At 44.3% G+C, this 16,607-nt stretch overlaps 1 protein-coding gene across 1 annotated transcript in view; it reads right to left on the bottom strand.

Moving 5' to 3' along the window:
• Positions 1 to 16,607, bottom strand: part of usp43b (ubiquitin specific peptidase 43b) — an 89,261-nt gene that overhangs the window by 46,022 nt on the left and 26,632 nt on the right. Inside the window, exon 3 of the mRNA XM_005468472.4 lies at positions 7,242 to 7,345. Coding sequence (XP_005468529.1) covers positions 7,242 to 7,345 — 104 coding nt within the window. The remainder of the gene's footprint in view (positions 1 to 7,241; positions 7,346 to 16,607) is intronic.

The raw sequence follows: 16,607 nt of genomic DNA, 5'->3' as shown, positions 1-16,607 counted from the left end.
AACAACAGAAATAAATCTGTTGAAATAGTGTGGAAAGCACCAGGCAGAACATTAACTAAGAGATTTGTGGGAAATACAGCTCACGCACAGCAATATGTAAGCTTTGAGATCTGAAGTTCACATCATGTCTTGACTGAACTGAGGTCACGCTAACGACCTGTGAACCTTTTCCGACCTTGGCACACTCCATGAGAAAGACATAGATAAACTGATCAAATGTGTTTTCCTTACAGAAAGGCACCTGACAGACCCAGTGAGGGAGTGAAGGGAGGTGTGGGGGGCTGGTGAACAAAGCTCTATTCAAACAAGCCCAGCTGACATGGGCTCTTAGTGGATCTCTCCATTTTGGCAGAGTCGAATGGCTGCCCTACGGATGTCTTATTCTCGCCAGGAAACAGTGAGGGCAACCGCACTGCATGCATACAAATCACACTCAGCCTTAGCTAAAACATAGATGCGCCCGGCGCTGCTCTGAAACACTTAGAAAGAGAAAAGCAGCAAAGGAAGAGGTGATATTCTGTTGATGCTCTAATGGAGGAAGCGTGGAAAGGTTGAGAGGTATGTATCCCTGCGTCTGGGATGCAGCCATGCTGAAGAGACTCTTGGCTTGATGCTTTCCTACAGCACAGAGCTTTGAACCTTCCTGAATAACACTTAATTTACTTATCTGCTTCCACTTCATTTTCTTCACTAAGCAATTAGAAAGAAAACAACTTGGGTTGAAATGAAACGCGCTGGCACCTCATTCTTCTCACTGAGCCTCGCCGCTATCCTCTGCTGGGAGCTGGAGAGCAGTTTATTGACCACGTTAATGTTCTGAAATTGAAAAGGCATGAACCTTAATTTGTGTCTCATAATTCTCTAATTAAAAGTACAATTGAGACATAATAATACCAGAATGAGAGAGTAAGCGAGATCCCTCGGAAAAACTGGCGCCACAGTAAGACGAGCTCCACGCTCCCACTGAAACTGCACCATATCTGTAATTTGAAACACTTGACTGACTGTCATTCAGCCTTCATGCGGTGCGCACTGCTGGAAAGTCATTTTTTACTAACTACAGCTACGGTAACTCACCCACATATAGTAAAAGATTACAATCTTTGATCTAATTTAGGCTTTACTTTACATGGACCTATTATTTACATTTTCTGTCATATACATGCTGTTATAATGTCAGATGCTCATAAGCAACATGGCCAAAGTTTACAGTGTACACCGATCAGACATAACATTATGACCAGCTGCATAATATTGTGTTGGTGAAGACCTTGACTGGTCTGCAGCTCTGCAGCCCCATACACAACAAACTGTGTTGCTCTGACACCTTTCTGTCAGAACCAGCATTAACTTTACTGCAATTTCAGCTACAGTAGCTCATCTGTAGGATCAGACCACACCAGCCAGCCTTCACTTTGCCCACAACCCTGTCGCTGGTTCACCACTGTTCCTTCCTTGGACAATTTTTTATAGCTACTGACCACTGCAGACTGGGAACACCCCATAAGATGCTCTGACCCAGTCGTCTAACCCTCATGGTTTGGTCCATGTCAAACTCGCTCAAATCCTTACACGTGCCCATTTTTCCTGCATCAACTTTGAGGACAAAATTTTCACTTGCTCCCTAATATCTCCCACCTACTAACAGGAGCTATGATGAAGAGATAATCAGTGTTATTCACTTCACATGTCAGTGCTCATAATGCTATGCCTGTAGCTATGGTTTAGCTACGGCTAAACACTTGGAGCCTTATAGTTTTTTCTACTTCTGGCTTAGTGGGACGTCACTGCGAGCAGATTTCCCTGATATTGTCATGTCACTGGCTGTGAGTGCAGCAGCCTCATCCACCTTCTGCTTTTTTGGCACAGCCAATAAACCAAGAAGGAAGAGAGTTAAATGGCTTCCTTTAGACACTGTACAAAGGCCCAGTATAAGATTATTAAGGATTATATTAAACTTCATATAATGTAAAGATGCGATAATATAAAATACTGAGCTGGGTCCATTTTAGAGGGCCTAAAATTTTATGCATCAGTGAGTGAACAGAAGTAGAAATGAAACTAAAGTCATCACAAAACGAGCCTTTTGATCAGCTCCAGAATGTGATGACACATAACATAAATAAAGATCTAATAATTGTTGGCGCTGCTCGCTTGGACGGTGATTTAACTTGTTTGAACATGTATAATGGCCGTGATGATTGCATAGTGACAAACCGGGCTATTACAAGGATAATTCTCCGGTCTGTCAACTCTAGATGCTGTATTGCATTGGACACTGCATTGCAAAGTGCTACACGGGCAGTGATGGAGCCCCAGGACTCAGTTCCTTGGAAGGGAAAAGAGAGAGAGACAGGAGTCGGGAGATTTTTGTTCCAAGTCAAATTCCAGCAGTGCAATAGATTCATAAGCAATTAAAAACTCAGTGTTTGGACGCTTGTCTGCAACTCTTGCATTGGTAAAATAGACTGACAGTGTAATGTATATGCTGGAGTATCTGTGTAAAGGTTTTGCTAAGGAAAACTCAGCCTGTAGTATACACAGTATACAGTGGAAATGAATACATGCATGTGCAGTAGCACTTTTAAGCAATCAAAAACAAGTAAAGATTATATTATAAATAAAGGACCTGAAGTCAGAGTACACCGGTATATACTATATACCTTATTCGTTCTCATTAGACCCCCTGCTGAGGTTAAAAAAAATACACAAACAAAGCAGAGGGTCATCAATAAATACATCTATCACCAAATTACCCATGTCCAAACACAGATACAATCTCTTTACAAATTTACGTGGAATAAAAATGTATTTAGAGTTAAACAACGTCGTTATCTTATATGCATTTGGTCTCAGTCTAAAATATACAGCAGATATATTTAATGATGATAAATAAATAATGAAATAATGATACTCATATCCAAGCTTTCCCAAGCTACAGAGTATGTGATTAACATATGCAACATAATAAAATCTGCCCCACCTACACCTCGCCAAATAACACCAAACCTAAACTACGCAAGTAATTTTCCAGCTGGAACTGTCGCTTAAATAATCCAGAATGTATACAGATACATGGATACACTCATACCACTTTTAAAACATGCCAGATTTCCAATTTTGCCTCAGGGTATCACATATGCTTAAGTCAAGTGCTGCTTTTATGTAGCTGCCATTTACCACTCCAGTCTGTCCCCATGAATAAGAAAGTCTTACATGATCAAATATTTGCTTTACCTTTACAGCCCAGTTTGATATCAAGTGGGCCAGACCTACACATCTAATCTCTGATACATCTTAATATGGTAAAAGCAGAGCAGTGCATCAATTTTTGGACTCCTTCACATTTTTCAAAGTCATCCCCAGGGCCAGATTGGAGTCTTTATTGAGCTTATTCTGGCCCTCAGGCCTTATGTGTGACACCTCTGATCTACACCAAGATCCAAGAAAGTCCTTGGTAAAACTAAAAACGCAGCTGCAGCAGTATTAAGGATGTACAAAAGCAGGTAAAGCAGCACTAAATACAACCACAATGGCTGTCTGTCTGCCGTGTTGCCACTGACAGTGCACTGCTTTCATCATCTACCTCTTAAAAACAGACGATTCAGACCCGGCGGTGGGCTTGTCTGTAGGAATCAGAGTCTTGTGACAGCTCGCCCAGTTATACCAGAAAACTGCATAACATAACCTTGGTTTCCACAACTTGAAGAGCTCGAACAGAAGCCAAAGGAACACCGGGAGCAGGCTAAATGCTTCAGCTCAGAAGGGGTCCAGTATGATTTTTGTGGACCTGGCCAATACATAGCGCAGAGGTTGGAGCGTGATGATATGGACCTGGACGAGTGCAAAAGGGAGACAACATTTATAGGTGGCACTGAGAATGCCTGAATGCTGGCTGACAAGATGACTCCCGGTCTCCTAAAGCTTGGCAGAAGATGAATATTCCAGCATAAAAAGGATCCACAGAGCCCTGCCAGAATCACACAAGAGTTTCTAAAGAAGGAAAATGTAAAAAAATAAAACCCAAAAAACTATCACTTGACCAAGCATTTCACCTGCCTTTAATCCAATAAAAACCTTTGGGGTGTTTCAGAAAAAGGAAAGGAGAGGCAGCACATCCTCTCCATCAGAGACGAGCAGGAGGGAAAAAAAGAGACTCAGAAGAAGGGCAGAACATTTCTTCAGAAATTTGCGCAACAGCAGCATCAAAAATAAAGGTGGACATAAGAAGTGCTGAAAAAACCCAGCTTCAGATCTGAGCTCCTTCTGTGGGCCGCATCTTTTTACTGCAGTAAACCTCAAACGGTGGTTCTAATTTTCAATAAGAGCAATTACCCCGCTTTTCAAATTGGTGCAATTATTTTGAGGTGATAACATTTTCAATCTTTTGACATCTAAGTGCTACCGCAGAGCGATGCACTCACTCCTGTTGTATACTGCGTACTCTCTCTGTACCTCTCACCCACTCTCGCTGGCTAGGACACTATTTGAGTGGGAGAGAGGAACAAATCTTGCCTGCCGGGCTGCTACGGCTGCTGCTTCCTATGTAGACCCACCCAGTGTGTCACAGCTGAAACATTTGAGAGTGAGGGTGGCAATTAGGCGATGCGCTCTGACAGATGTAATACTGGCAGTCACACAGAGCTGCCAATTTTCCAAAGAATTAGCAGATGGAAGAAGGTACAGGCGACCGAGAGTACGCATCAGAGGCAGTTCAGCCTGGAAAGCCTGCACTTTTATGAAAAAGTTTAGTTTATAAAAAGATGAGATTTGAAATCAGCAGCAGCTGCTGCACAACTGCTTAGATGTTAGGTATAATAGAAGTAAACTGTAACCTGACTCAACTAACCAACGAGGTAAAGCCTTGAAAGCTAAACTGCGGCATAAACGTAGTTTCTAGAGGACAAAATTAAAAATTCTATTGAGATAAAGTCGACCTGCTCTACTCTCAGGAGGCTACAGCTGACAGACATTTACATCGCGAGCTAACCGCCTCTTTATCTCCAGGATGACTGATCTGTGGGAGACATGAGGACATCCAGCTGCACCAAAATGTTAATAAGACAGTGTGCTAAGTGCTTTCCCCATTTTTTCCCCTTAAAACCCACCTTCCAAAAAAACAGGAAGAAAAGTCTTTGATTGAAATATATTCACAAAGCATTACAACAGAGAAAATACTCTACCATTGTGACATCCCTAATTGTTTCAGCACAAAAAGGAAAGCACTCCAAATAAGTACTTGTACTTAAAAGATTCTGTTTTTCTAAGAGGCTCAGAGGTTAGAGAAGCAGGCCAGCTTTTCATTGGGCCTTTTCAGAATAACTACCTCTGTCTGCCTGGTAATTAGTGCTGTGTGTGTGTTTGTGTGGGTGAAGATTTAAAGTCCTTCTAACCTGGCATGTGTGTCTCTGAGGGCTATAATGACATCTCCATTAAATCGACCGTATTTAGCAATTACTCTGCAATCTGACCGGTGAACCCTGAACACCGTGTACTGTAAGCCTGTAAGTGGATTGTGTGATTTGACCCCCTCTCTTCACTGGTATTATACAGTAATATTTATGTCATTTATCTACACAGTGTGAGCCTGGACGAAACACAGGAGTGCCATGAGACAGACGTGTCCGCAGGAGCTATTTAAGTCGTGACCTTTCTCTTGCAGAGCAACCTGACATTTAGACCACTTGACAACATGGCAGTAGACCTTTGTGCAAACAAAACTCACAAGATGCTTGATATGGTGCTGATTTCAGCCAAACAGAAAGAAATGTCTGCTGGCAAATAGTTTTTGGTTCAGAAGAATTTTTTTTTACAAAGTCACTTTTGTCTTGCTACAGTCATTCAATGGGAGAAACACAGTTTGACAGGCCTTCTGTGTCTGGTAACTGTTAGACCAAGTTACAACCATAGTCTGTATATAAAAGATGGATGCAGCTGCTGAATTTCTGCAAAAATCCTTTAAACCCCAATTCTTTCTGCTGGGGTAGACTCCTTTTAATGCACAAGGGAACCTTTTTTTAGTACTTAGGGATGAGTTGATTCCTGTTCTGTAACTTACTGTAGGTAGTATTGTTGCTTTACTAAGTCTGAAAGGTGAAAAACAGGTTTTTAATGCAAAATGATGTTTAAATTGTTGCATTTATGTAATACATCTATATAAACACCTGTAGTGTTTATCTATATAAACGAAGCGAAAACCTGTAGTGATCCCATATGTGTCAGGAGTATCGAAGCAGTTGAGACACATTTTTTCTAAACACCGGGTCTCTGTGGCTTTTAAACCCCAAAACACGCTGCGCCAAAAATTGGTCCACCCCAAGGATCGGGTCCCCCGACACAAACAGAGTAACATAGTGTACGCTGTTAAGTGCCAGGAGGATTGCCAGGATTTATACATCGGGGAAACCAAACAACCTCTGGCGAAGCGGATGGCACAACACAGAAGAGCTACCTCATCAGGCCAGGACTCTGCAGTCTATTCACACCTACAGGGCAGTGGACACTCTTTCAATGATGAGGATGTACACATCCTGGACAGGGAGGAACGCTGGTTTGAGTCAAGGAGGCCATTTACGTAAAATGTGAAAGACCATCTCTGAATCGAGGAGGGGGCCTAAGGGTCCATCTGTCACCATCTTACAATGCTGTGATTGCAACCATTCCCCAACTCTCTGTGAATGGTACTCATGGCCATTGATCAGTGTTCTTTGATCAGTGGGCTTTGATCAGTGGTTGTTGATCAATGGTCATGAGAATTTCCATAATTAAGATTAAGGAACTGACCTCCCAGCCCATTGTTCCTTCAGTGGGCTGGTTTCAGTCATTATGCAAATGTACTGTTTATAAGGTTTGGGGAAACCTGCAGTCAGCTGAGACTGAAGAAGTCACTTGGATGAGTGACGAAACGTTTCTCCCACAAAACGCTACGTCCAGATGAACAGAATCAACTTTTGGAGACATAAACACAGGTTTTTTTCTCCACTAACTTTCTATATTGTGTTCTTGTGTGCCCCCACTGCTTTGTTCTTGGTCTCCCTGTGTGACACACATTAAGATGCCACTTCAAGGAACTTACCCGCATCTTTAAAATACAGTCCATTAATGACTCAGGGAAGGTTTCAGCAGTCACTTGTACCATTAACTCTTCACGTAATGATAGTAAGCCAGCAAGATGTGACAAACTGATAATTTGTTCTTAATGTAGACTTAATTTGAATCAAATTTTATCCTTAGAAACTCACTTGTATTGTGCCTGGAAATGTTCCTGGACAAAGCTGTGCTGGATTCTGGGCTGCTGTGACTGGGATGGATCAGGAGACGGCACTTCCTCAGCTCCGACAGGGCCCTGCGGCACAAAGGAGGCCACACATAAACACAGGAAGTCTATCCCATTCTCACATTTATTATATATATATACTGCAAAGGTTGTTAGGCATTGTTAATGAGACAGCAAATGTGTACTTTAAAGGTAAATTGAGTAAAATATCACCAGTAGATGTCAGTAGACTGCAGACAACCACCCACTGAATTCTGTTTTTTTTACCCCTTCCTAATTCAAGTGTATAATCCTAGCTATGGGGGATGATGTAGGACAAACAACCTCGGTTGCCATCCATCCATATTGAACGATATGTGTCCATATCTATCTACTCTGGAAGAAGCTGTAAAACCTTGTGAAAGTAGTCTGATAACAGTCAAAGAGCTAGTGAAGCTTACCAGCTATTGAAACTTTCTTTGAAGTGGATCCAACATTGTTGGATCTGGACGCTTAACAAATAAACGCTCATACGATGTGAGAGTGTAATCAACGTTTTTGACGGAAAGTGTGATTTTTTTTTGTTAGCTAATAACCAGCTGTTTTTTTTTAGCTAGCTTTGTGTCAGATGCCCAAAGACAGGATGGTTGCATGTCTAATTTCCTGAGTAACTGTAAAAATACCAGGAATAAATCAGCATGTTTACGCACGTTTTTGTGTGCTAGAGCCCTGACTTCAGTTTAGGAGACAAGGCTTGAGGTAAGGAGGAAGTGGATGAGGTGGAAATGAAGGAGGAAACAGAGCAGCGTTAGAGGAAGAGAAAGAAAAGACATAATAAGAAAGAAAATATACTGTACATGTACAAATGTTAAACAGACGATTAGGTGTTAATCGATGTCCATCTCGGTCAGTGAACAAAGGCATTTGCACGTTTTTACTTTGCTTTTTAAAAAACCTTTAAAAGAGCGCTCCGTCCTAAATACAACCCCTTCAAGAAGCCTTTGTTTTTATTTTATCAAATTCTTATAAATGGGAGGAAGCTGGCCTTGGATGTAGATAAAAGTAGAAAAGTTTAAAAAAGAGGAGTGAACAGCCAAAGAATTGCAAGGTCACACTAAATGTGTGGGATGAAACACGCTGGGAGGATCACAAGCAATGCTGACGACACAACTATGTGAACAACATTCTGCATCAGTTTGCAGATGAATTCATGTTTTCCTAATTACAAACCATAAGCAATAAACATTTGAATAATGTGCCTTTCACTTCATAATCCTGCTAAAATGTATAGATCTGTTTGGCTGTGTGCATAAACCAAAGTTATGCAGCGGGCTGAGAAGAACACAGTAGTACTGTTTGTTGTGCTTTAATGCCTAGTGCATCATATTCGATACACAGAAAGAGACTTCTGCATCATCAGTGTAATCCCCCCCATGAAAAACCTCAATAAATGACACAATACATTAAAAAAAAGGAAATATGCAAATCATTTTTAAAAATTTGTCAGCAGGTTCAATAAAAACTCAGAACACGGAATTTTCTGGCAATTATTTGATGGTTCAGGCGTTAAAGGGTTAATAATGACACACTTTAACTAAAATTTAAAAGTGCTGAACGTTATGACCACGTAGTCACACAGTGATATTTCTGTGCTGTATTGACTCATTCACACTTTTTCAGGCAGGGGAAAATAAAAGCTGGAAAACATTCTTTAAGTGGTTCTGCTTTAAAAGGGCATAATGTGGCATACAGACCTGCTGCTAGCATTCCTCTGCTCGCACGCTATCAGTCCCACAATAGCCTGGTGTAAAAAGTCAGGTACTTGAGACTGCATTAAGTCATCATATCATCTCGGTGCTTTTTACGCCGGGCTGGCAGAGCCAAATGGAAATGCACTCTCTGAGCCTTCTCTGTTGACCCACACTCTCGCTCTGTTTACTATTCCTCAGGTTTCTAGCTACTGGTCCCGTACTGGCTGCCGCTGTCCCCAGGCTGGCAGCTCGACCATGACGTCCCTCACAAACAAAGTTAAAAAAGGGGGTTTTGAATTTCTAAAGGGGAGAGGGAGGTGGAGGGTGTGTGCGTTTGTTTGTCTGTGAGGTGCACGCAGAGTAACGGAAGATTCTTTTGCAGTTTGCCACCATTTCCAAATGCTGACTCTATTCTTCTGAAAGCATTTGAGCTCACAGAGACCAAGCCCCAGCCTGAAACCTGACCGCCCTGCTGCACTGTGCTTTAAGAGGAGCACAATGACAAACCTCTACCTCCTCTCTTTTCATGGAGTCGAGGAGCTTTCATATCTTCCTGTCACGGGAGGATTAACCAAAAGCGGAGGTTCAACACGGCTGATCTTCCAGTTACTGCTTTATGTACAACATGCAGTGAGAGCTCGAGAGTACAGCCTGTCGTGCATTTGCATTCCGAGTCAGATGAGCTGACATCAAGCGCAGCACTTTACTCCCTCTTTTTCTTCCACATGCTTGCTAATGGATTCCACTGCTATCTTTATGTAGAGATAAAAAGCAACACCGAGGCCACAGAGTTCAGACACAGTTGGTCTTATCACCTCTCTGGAAACCCATGCCCCGCTCTGCCGTGTCAGTAGACTGCAAGGTGTTAGATGTGTGCTAACAGTAGCTGTTGACGGCGTGGACATTTAAACACAGTGAGAAAGTGGCGGCAGCTTATATGCCTGCTGATATGGGGTTCTGACGAGTTATCTAAATGATCGTGGTCAGATATCAGTTCCCACAGAGGAAGCTGCAACTGCTGCTGGTTTAAGAAATTGTTTTACAGGTTGGGAAATGACCCCAGCAGAACAGGGGGGGCATCTCAAGGGATGGCATGCACAAGTCTGAAATTGAGATGCTATCTTTGAAATTGCTTGTCAGAAAAATGTGCCATCTTTCAACCTGATAGAACTGTAACTAAACAGACAGGCAACAGAGAGAGAAAAAATCCACCCAGCTATTTATAGAGCCACGAAGGAAAAGAGAGAAAAAAAGAACGAGATATAAAATATCACTACTTTTCTGACACCTACCTTTCAGTATTTGAAGCAAAAACACAAATGTTCCCTACTCTTTACAAATATTTTTATTTGGCTTGTGTCTTATTACGACATTTGTGACAAGCAAACGCTCATCCAGGGGAAAACTGTTTTACCAGTCCAGTTTAATTTTATTTTATTTACACAGCCGCTTTATATTGTAATTTAAAGACTCTACAATAATACAGAGAAAAACCCAACAATCTGATGACCCAAGCACTTGGTGACAGTGGGAAGGAAAAACTCCCTTTTAACAGGAAGAAGACTGCAGCAGTGATAAGGAGTCAGGCTAGCAGCAGTATGGCTTTCATTTGTACATGTACAGTAGAATTACTGCTTTAAAGTCTCTTTTGGGTTGGTTTTGTGTTTATACCTAAAGAAATATAAGAACGATCACATGTGTGTTCTCACTGGGACAGAGATTTATGTTGGTGTGTAGAACTGTAGCCTAAGGTTTATATAGCTATCAATTTACAGTGTAAATTGCTGGGGTGGGTATTCTAATATCCCCCCGGCTTGCTGCCGGTACGTTGGGGTTTTTCCCGGTGGATGAGAAGGTTTGTTCCCTGCGCCTTAGGGTCGGGGAACGGGTCCTGACTGTCATCTGCGCTTATGCGCCGAGTGGCAGTTCAGAGTACCCAGCCTTCTTAGAGTCCCTGGGGGGGGGTGCTGGAAGGTGCCCCACCTGGAGACTCTGTTGTCCTGCTGGGAGACTTCAATGCTCACGTGGGTAACGACAGCGAGACCTGGAGGGGCGTGATTGGGAGGAACGGCCTCCCTGATCTGAACCCGAGTGGTGTTTTGTTATTGGACTTCTGTGCAAATCACAGTTTGGCCATAACGAACACCTTGTTCGAACATAAGAGTGTCCATAAGTGCACGTGGCACCAGGATGCTCTAGGCCGCAGGTCGATGATCGATTTTGTAATCGTATCACCAGACCTGCGACCATATGTTCTGGACACTCGGGTAAAGAGAGGGGCTGAGCTGTCAACTGATCACCACCTGGTGGTGAGTTGGATCAGGTGGCGGGGGAGGACGCTGGACAGACCCGGTGCACCTAAACGCGTAGTGAGGGTGTGCTGGGAACGTCTAGCAGAGGCCCCAGTCCGCGAGATCTTCAACGCACACCTCCGACAGAGCTTCAACAACATTCCGAGGGAGACTGGGGACATTGAGTCCGAATGGACCATGTTCAGCGTCTCCATTGCCGAAGCTGCTGCATTGAGCTGCGGCCGCAAGGTGGTTGGTGCCTGCCGTGGTGGGAATCCCCGAACCAAATGGTGGACACCAGAGGTGAAGGGAGCCACCAGGCTGAAGAAGGAGTCCTATCGGGCTTGGTTAGCCTGTGGGACTCCAGAGGCAGCTGACAGGTATCGACAGGCCAAGCGGAATGCGGCTCGGGCAGTGGCTGAAGCAAAAACTCGGGTGTGGGAGGAGTTCGGAGAGGCCATGGAAAAAGACTTTCAGACTGCCTCGAAGAGATTCTGGCAAACCGTCAGGCGTCTCAGGAGGGGAAAGCGGTGCTCTACCTGCACTGTGTATAGTGCTGGCGGAGCGCTGCTGATGTCGACTGAGAAAATTGTCAGGCGGTGGAAGGAATACTTCGAGGACCTCCTTAATCCCACTGACACGTCTTCCGAGGAGGAAGCAGAGTCTGGGGATGAGGGGAATGACCCGCCAATTTCTGGGGTCGAGGTCACTGAGGCAGTTAAACAACTCCTCGGTGGCAGAGCCCCTGGTGTTGATGAGGTCCGCCCCGAGTTCCTGAAGGCTCTGGACGTTGTAGGGCTGTCCTGGTTGACACGCCTCTACAATGTTGCGTGGAGATCAGGGGCAGTACCCCTGGACTGGCAGACCGGGGTGGTGGTCCCCATCTTTAAGAAGGGGGACCGGAGGGTGTGTTCCAACTACAGGGGGATCACACTCCTCAGCCTCCCTGGGAAAGTCTATGCCAGGGTGCTGGAAAGGAGAGTTCGTCCGTTAGTCGAACCTCGGATACAGGAGGAACAATGCGGTTTTCGTCCTGGTCGCAGAACACTGGACCAGCTCTTTATCCTCTCAAGGATACTTGAGGGTGCATGGGAGTTTGCCCAACCAGTCTACATGTGTTTTGTGGACTTGGAGAAGGCATTCGACCGTGTCCCTCGGGGTGTCCTGTGGGAGGTGTTGCGGGAGTATGGGGTGTCTGGCCCATTGCTACGGGCCATTCGATCCCTATACAACCGTTGTAAGAGTTTGGTTCGCATTGCCAGCAATAAGTCGGACTCGTTTCCGGTGGGTGATGGGCTCCGCCAGGGCTGCCCTTTATCACCGATTCTGTTCATAATTTTTATGGACAGGATTTCTAGGCGCAGCCAAGTGGCGGAGGGCTTTCACTTCGGTGGCCTCAGAATCTCATCTCTGCTTTTTGCGGATGATGTGGTTCTGTTGGCTTCATCGGGTGAGGGCCTCCAGCTCACACTGGAACGGTTCGCAGCCGAGTGTGAAGCAGCGGGAATGAGGATCAGCACCTCCAAATCTGAGGCCATGGTTCTCAGCCGGAAAAGGGTGGAGTGCCCACTCCGGGTCGGGGATGAGTTCCTGCCCCAAGTGGAGGAGTTTAAGTATCTCGGGGTCTTGTTCGCGAGTGATGGGAGAAGGGAGCGGGAGATCGACAGACGGATTGGTGCTGCGGCTGCAGTGATGCGGACGCTGCACCGGTCCGTCGTGGTGAAGAGGGAGCTGAGTGTAAAAGCGAAGCTCTCAATTTACCGGTCGATCTACGTCCCTACCCTCACCTATGGCCACGAGCTGTGGGTAGTGACCGAAAGAACGAGATCGCGGATACAAGCGGCAGAAATGAGCTTCCTCCGAAGGGTGGCTGGCCTCTCCCTTAGAGATAGGGTGAGAAGTTCGGCCATCCGGGAGGGGCTCAGAGTAGAGCCGCTGCTCCTCCACATCGAAAGGAGCCAGTTGAGGTGGTTCGGGCATCTGACAAGGATGCCCCCTGGGCGCCTCCTGGGTGAGGTGTTCCGGGCATGTCCCACCGGGAGGAGGCCCCGGGGCAGACCCAGGACGCGCTGGAGAGATTATATCTCTCGGCTGGCCTGGGAACGCCTTGGTGTTCCCCCGGATGAGCTGGAGGAGGTGGCTGGGGAGAGGGAGGTCTGGGCTTCTCTGCTTAGGCTGCTGCCCCCGCGACCCGATCTCAGATAAAGCGGATGAGGATGGATGGATGGATGGATGTAAAATTAATGTAATGAATAGCATAACAAATTACTTTCTCCGGTGAGTAAGTATGATAAAAACTGCACTGCTTTTTTATGACATGCTATGCGTAATGTGTAATGCATTACTTTTTAGAGTAATGACCCCAAGACTGGGTTTAACCTCGGTGGAAAACTCAAAAGTAAAGTGTGGAACAATTCACACATTTAATGCTCAACTTGGTTGTGAACTGAGGACAGCTGGCTAATCTTCACCCTGCAGGAGGAGGGCACATCATCAGCACAGAAGGTACCCCTGCTAGCTAGCCAGCTAACAGCAACAGCTATGTTAATGTCATGTCATGGCAGACCGTGCGGAGTGGAAAGTAGTGGACCCAAAAACAGATGAACGAAATGTGGAAATGTAACTGGATTATAACAAAAGGCGTGCCTTTTATTGATGCCGAAAATCAGAAGATGAACCAAACATAAAAAAACTGACAAATGAGAAACTAATCACAAAAACCTAAACTGGGAAAACTAAATACATGAAAACCAGGAACACTAGGAAACACACAAATACCTGAGACATGGGATGTTAGTGATGGATGATAAGCAGACAATCCACCAAAAAACAGAGGAAGACAAAGGGCTTAAATACACAGAGGAATAATGAGGGAATGAGACAGCAGAAGAGCACAGCTGGGAGTAATCACGTACAACAAGACCGGGAGGAAGCAAAACTGAAAACACTAACATAGCACATGAGACCGTCAAAGTAAAACACTAAACATGAGACAGGCACAAAAACAATGAGAAGCACAGACATGAAAACATAACTTGACAAAATTGTGACACAAGCAACACAGGGGAGACAGACACCCAAAAACTAGAAATCACCATAAATACTAAGGAATAACTAAAGGAGCCAGAAATACAACACACTAAACCACGAGAAACCACTAAATCACAGAGCACTGGGTCACCAGACCCCGGACCGTGACATGTCAGGCATTAATGTTCCACCATTAACATTACTGTTAGTATTAAACTGTGGTCTTCAATAGAGAAAATATGTGTAGCTATAGTTTATTTTTATTTGAAACAACATTATTAAGAATTGCAGTCAGATTGAAGTCATTTCAATCTGGGCTACCTTTTAACAGCAGGTTCCCTCGTGGGGCTAGTGCTGACCTAACAGTGCTTCTAACGTTACTGCATCCCTGTGGCTGTCAGGCTGCTGTTACACACTGGGTCTACATAGATTTACCTGGTAACACAAGAAGGGTGGTATCACCCCACCCTTCTTGTTGCAACTGACCAGTCACATGTCTGTGATATTGCAGCCTTGTAACTGTGTGGACAAATACAATAACATGGTTTGTCCCTAAGAAGAAGTAGGATGAAACAAACACAGGGTCATGGTGGATAAGTGGGCCACACATGAGACTTTCACCCAAAAGGATGGAGTTTGTGTCCCGCATCAAACTTGAGGTCAGTGATAGTTGTTTTGTTTTTTCAGTTTGGCTCAGTGTTTTCAATCCAGATCTGTTTGACCTGGTGAATTCTGATGCATTTTGATTGTGAAGACTGTTAATTTAGCTGGACCAAAAGGAAAAGGAGAGTCTCAGAGTGCATATGGACTCTGTTATGGATACTTTAAAGTATTTTTTTTTTTATTTTGGCACGATAATCCAGTATTAAATTGATCTGGTAAGGGGAACTCCAAAGAACTGGCCCCTCTGACTTATAGAGTCAGTCAGAAGAAGAAGCCTGTCAAGAACAAAGTAAGTTGCTAAGCAGAGAAAAGACCCCAAAATGAAATCGAAATAAAAACCAAGGCCAGTCATATCTACAAAAGCAACATTGGGAAATGTAAACACAAAAATGTGCAGCTGCCAATATCCGAGATATGTAAAGCCTGAGAATTGTCTACCTCTGCTTAATTCAATAAGCCTCAATGCCAGGGGAGGGGCATGTGCCAGTGCCTGAGGAGCAAGGAGAAAATTAAAACTCAAATCCCTCACCCTGGCACCTTGGAGTGCTGTAATTGATTTCTGGGATTTAGATAAATGACAAAGATATGGCACGCAACTGAGTGGTGGGCTGGAGGCTGGCCGCTAGCTCAGCACTGTCAGCAGGAGGCCAGAGTTCACAAAGTGTGACTTTTTAAGTCGGCTGAAAGAAGAACAGAGAGTGAGGCCACAATGATTGAGAGCAAGTCGTGATAAGCAAATTGTTGTGCGGTTGGCTGCTCGGCATCAGACGGCCGCCTGGAAAGGGTCAATTTCTAGAAAAATCAGAGAACACTAGCTGATTTAAAAACAGAGGTCAGGTTTCTGGGTAGTTATTCATGCTGAAAACAAAAATATGTCATTGCCTTAATGTAAGTACATTAGGATTGTGATGGTGTATTAAATGGTTGGTTTGGAAAATAAAAAAACATCTTCTCAATTTGCTATGCCCTTTAAGCCAAACATTTACAACATGCTAACAGCGCTGGCCTAAGGCAGATCTGAAGTGACGCGATATCTGACTATATCTAAGTGATGATATAAAAGTCATGTTTCATGTCAGTTAATGATAAATGAAGTAAATACTGCAAAGCTTTAAAAAGCTGCAGCAGCAGCCACTCTACATCCAGCACGCCAAAAGCTGAGCAGACACCCTGCCAATTTTAAGAAATGTGTATAATGTGTTAACTCACGCTACATACTGAGTTTATGCTATGCTCATGGTCTGAATTTGCAGCTTCACAGTGGCAGTCATGCAGAGCTCATATTCAGCAGAAATACCTAAGCTCTGCATTCTTATTGTTTTTAAATTCAGTCTGATTTAAAAACACAGACTGGAATATGTTCACCCACACAGACCTGGACCAGTACGCCTCATCTGTACTGGATTACATCTCCAAAACCACAGACAGTGTCACCACCCAGAAACGGATCACCATGTACCCCAACCAGAAGCCTTGGATGAACCGGGATGTTCGTCTCCTCCTGAAGGCCCGCAACACCGCCTTTAGGTCAGGAGATGCACACGCCTACAGTACAGCCAGGGCTAATCTAAAGAAGGGCATCAAAAAAGCCAAACACCATTACAAAAAGAAGGTAGA

This window comes from Oreochromis niloticus, linkage group LG4, assembly GCF_001858045.2.
Source record: "Oreochromis niloticus isolate F11D_XX linkage group LG4, O_niloticus_UMD_NMBU, whole genome shotgun sequence".
Lineage (NCBI taxonomy): Eukaryota > Metazoa > Chordata > Actinopteri > Cichliformes > Cichlidae > Oreochromis > Oreochromis niloticus.
This window is presented reverse-complemented; position numbering and strand designations above follow the sequence as displayed.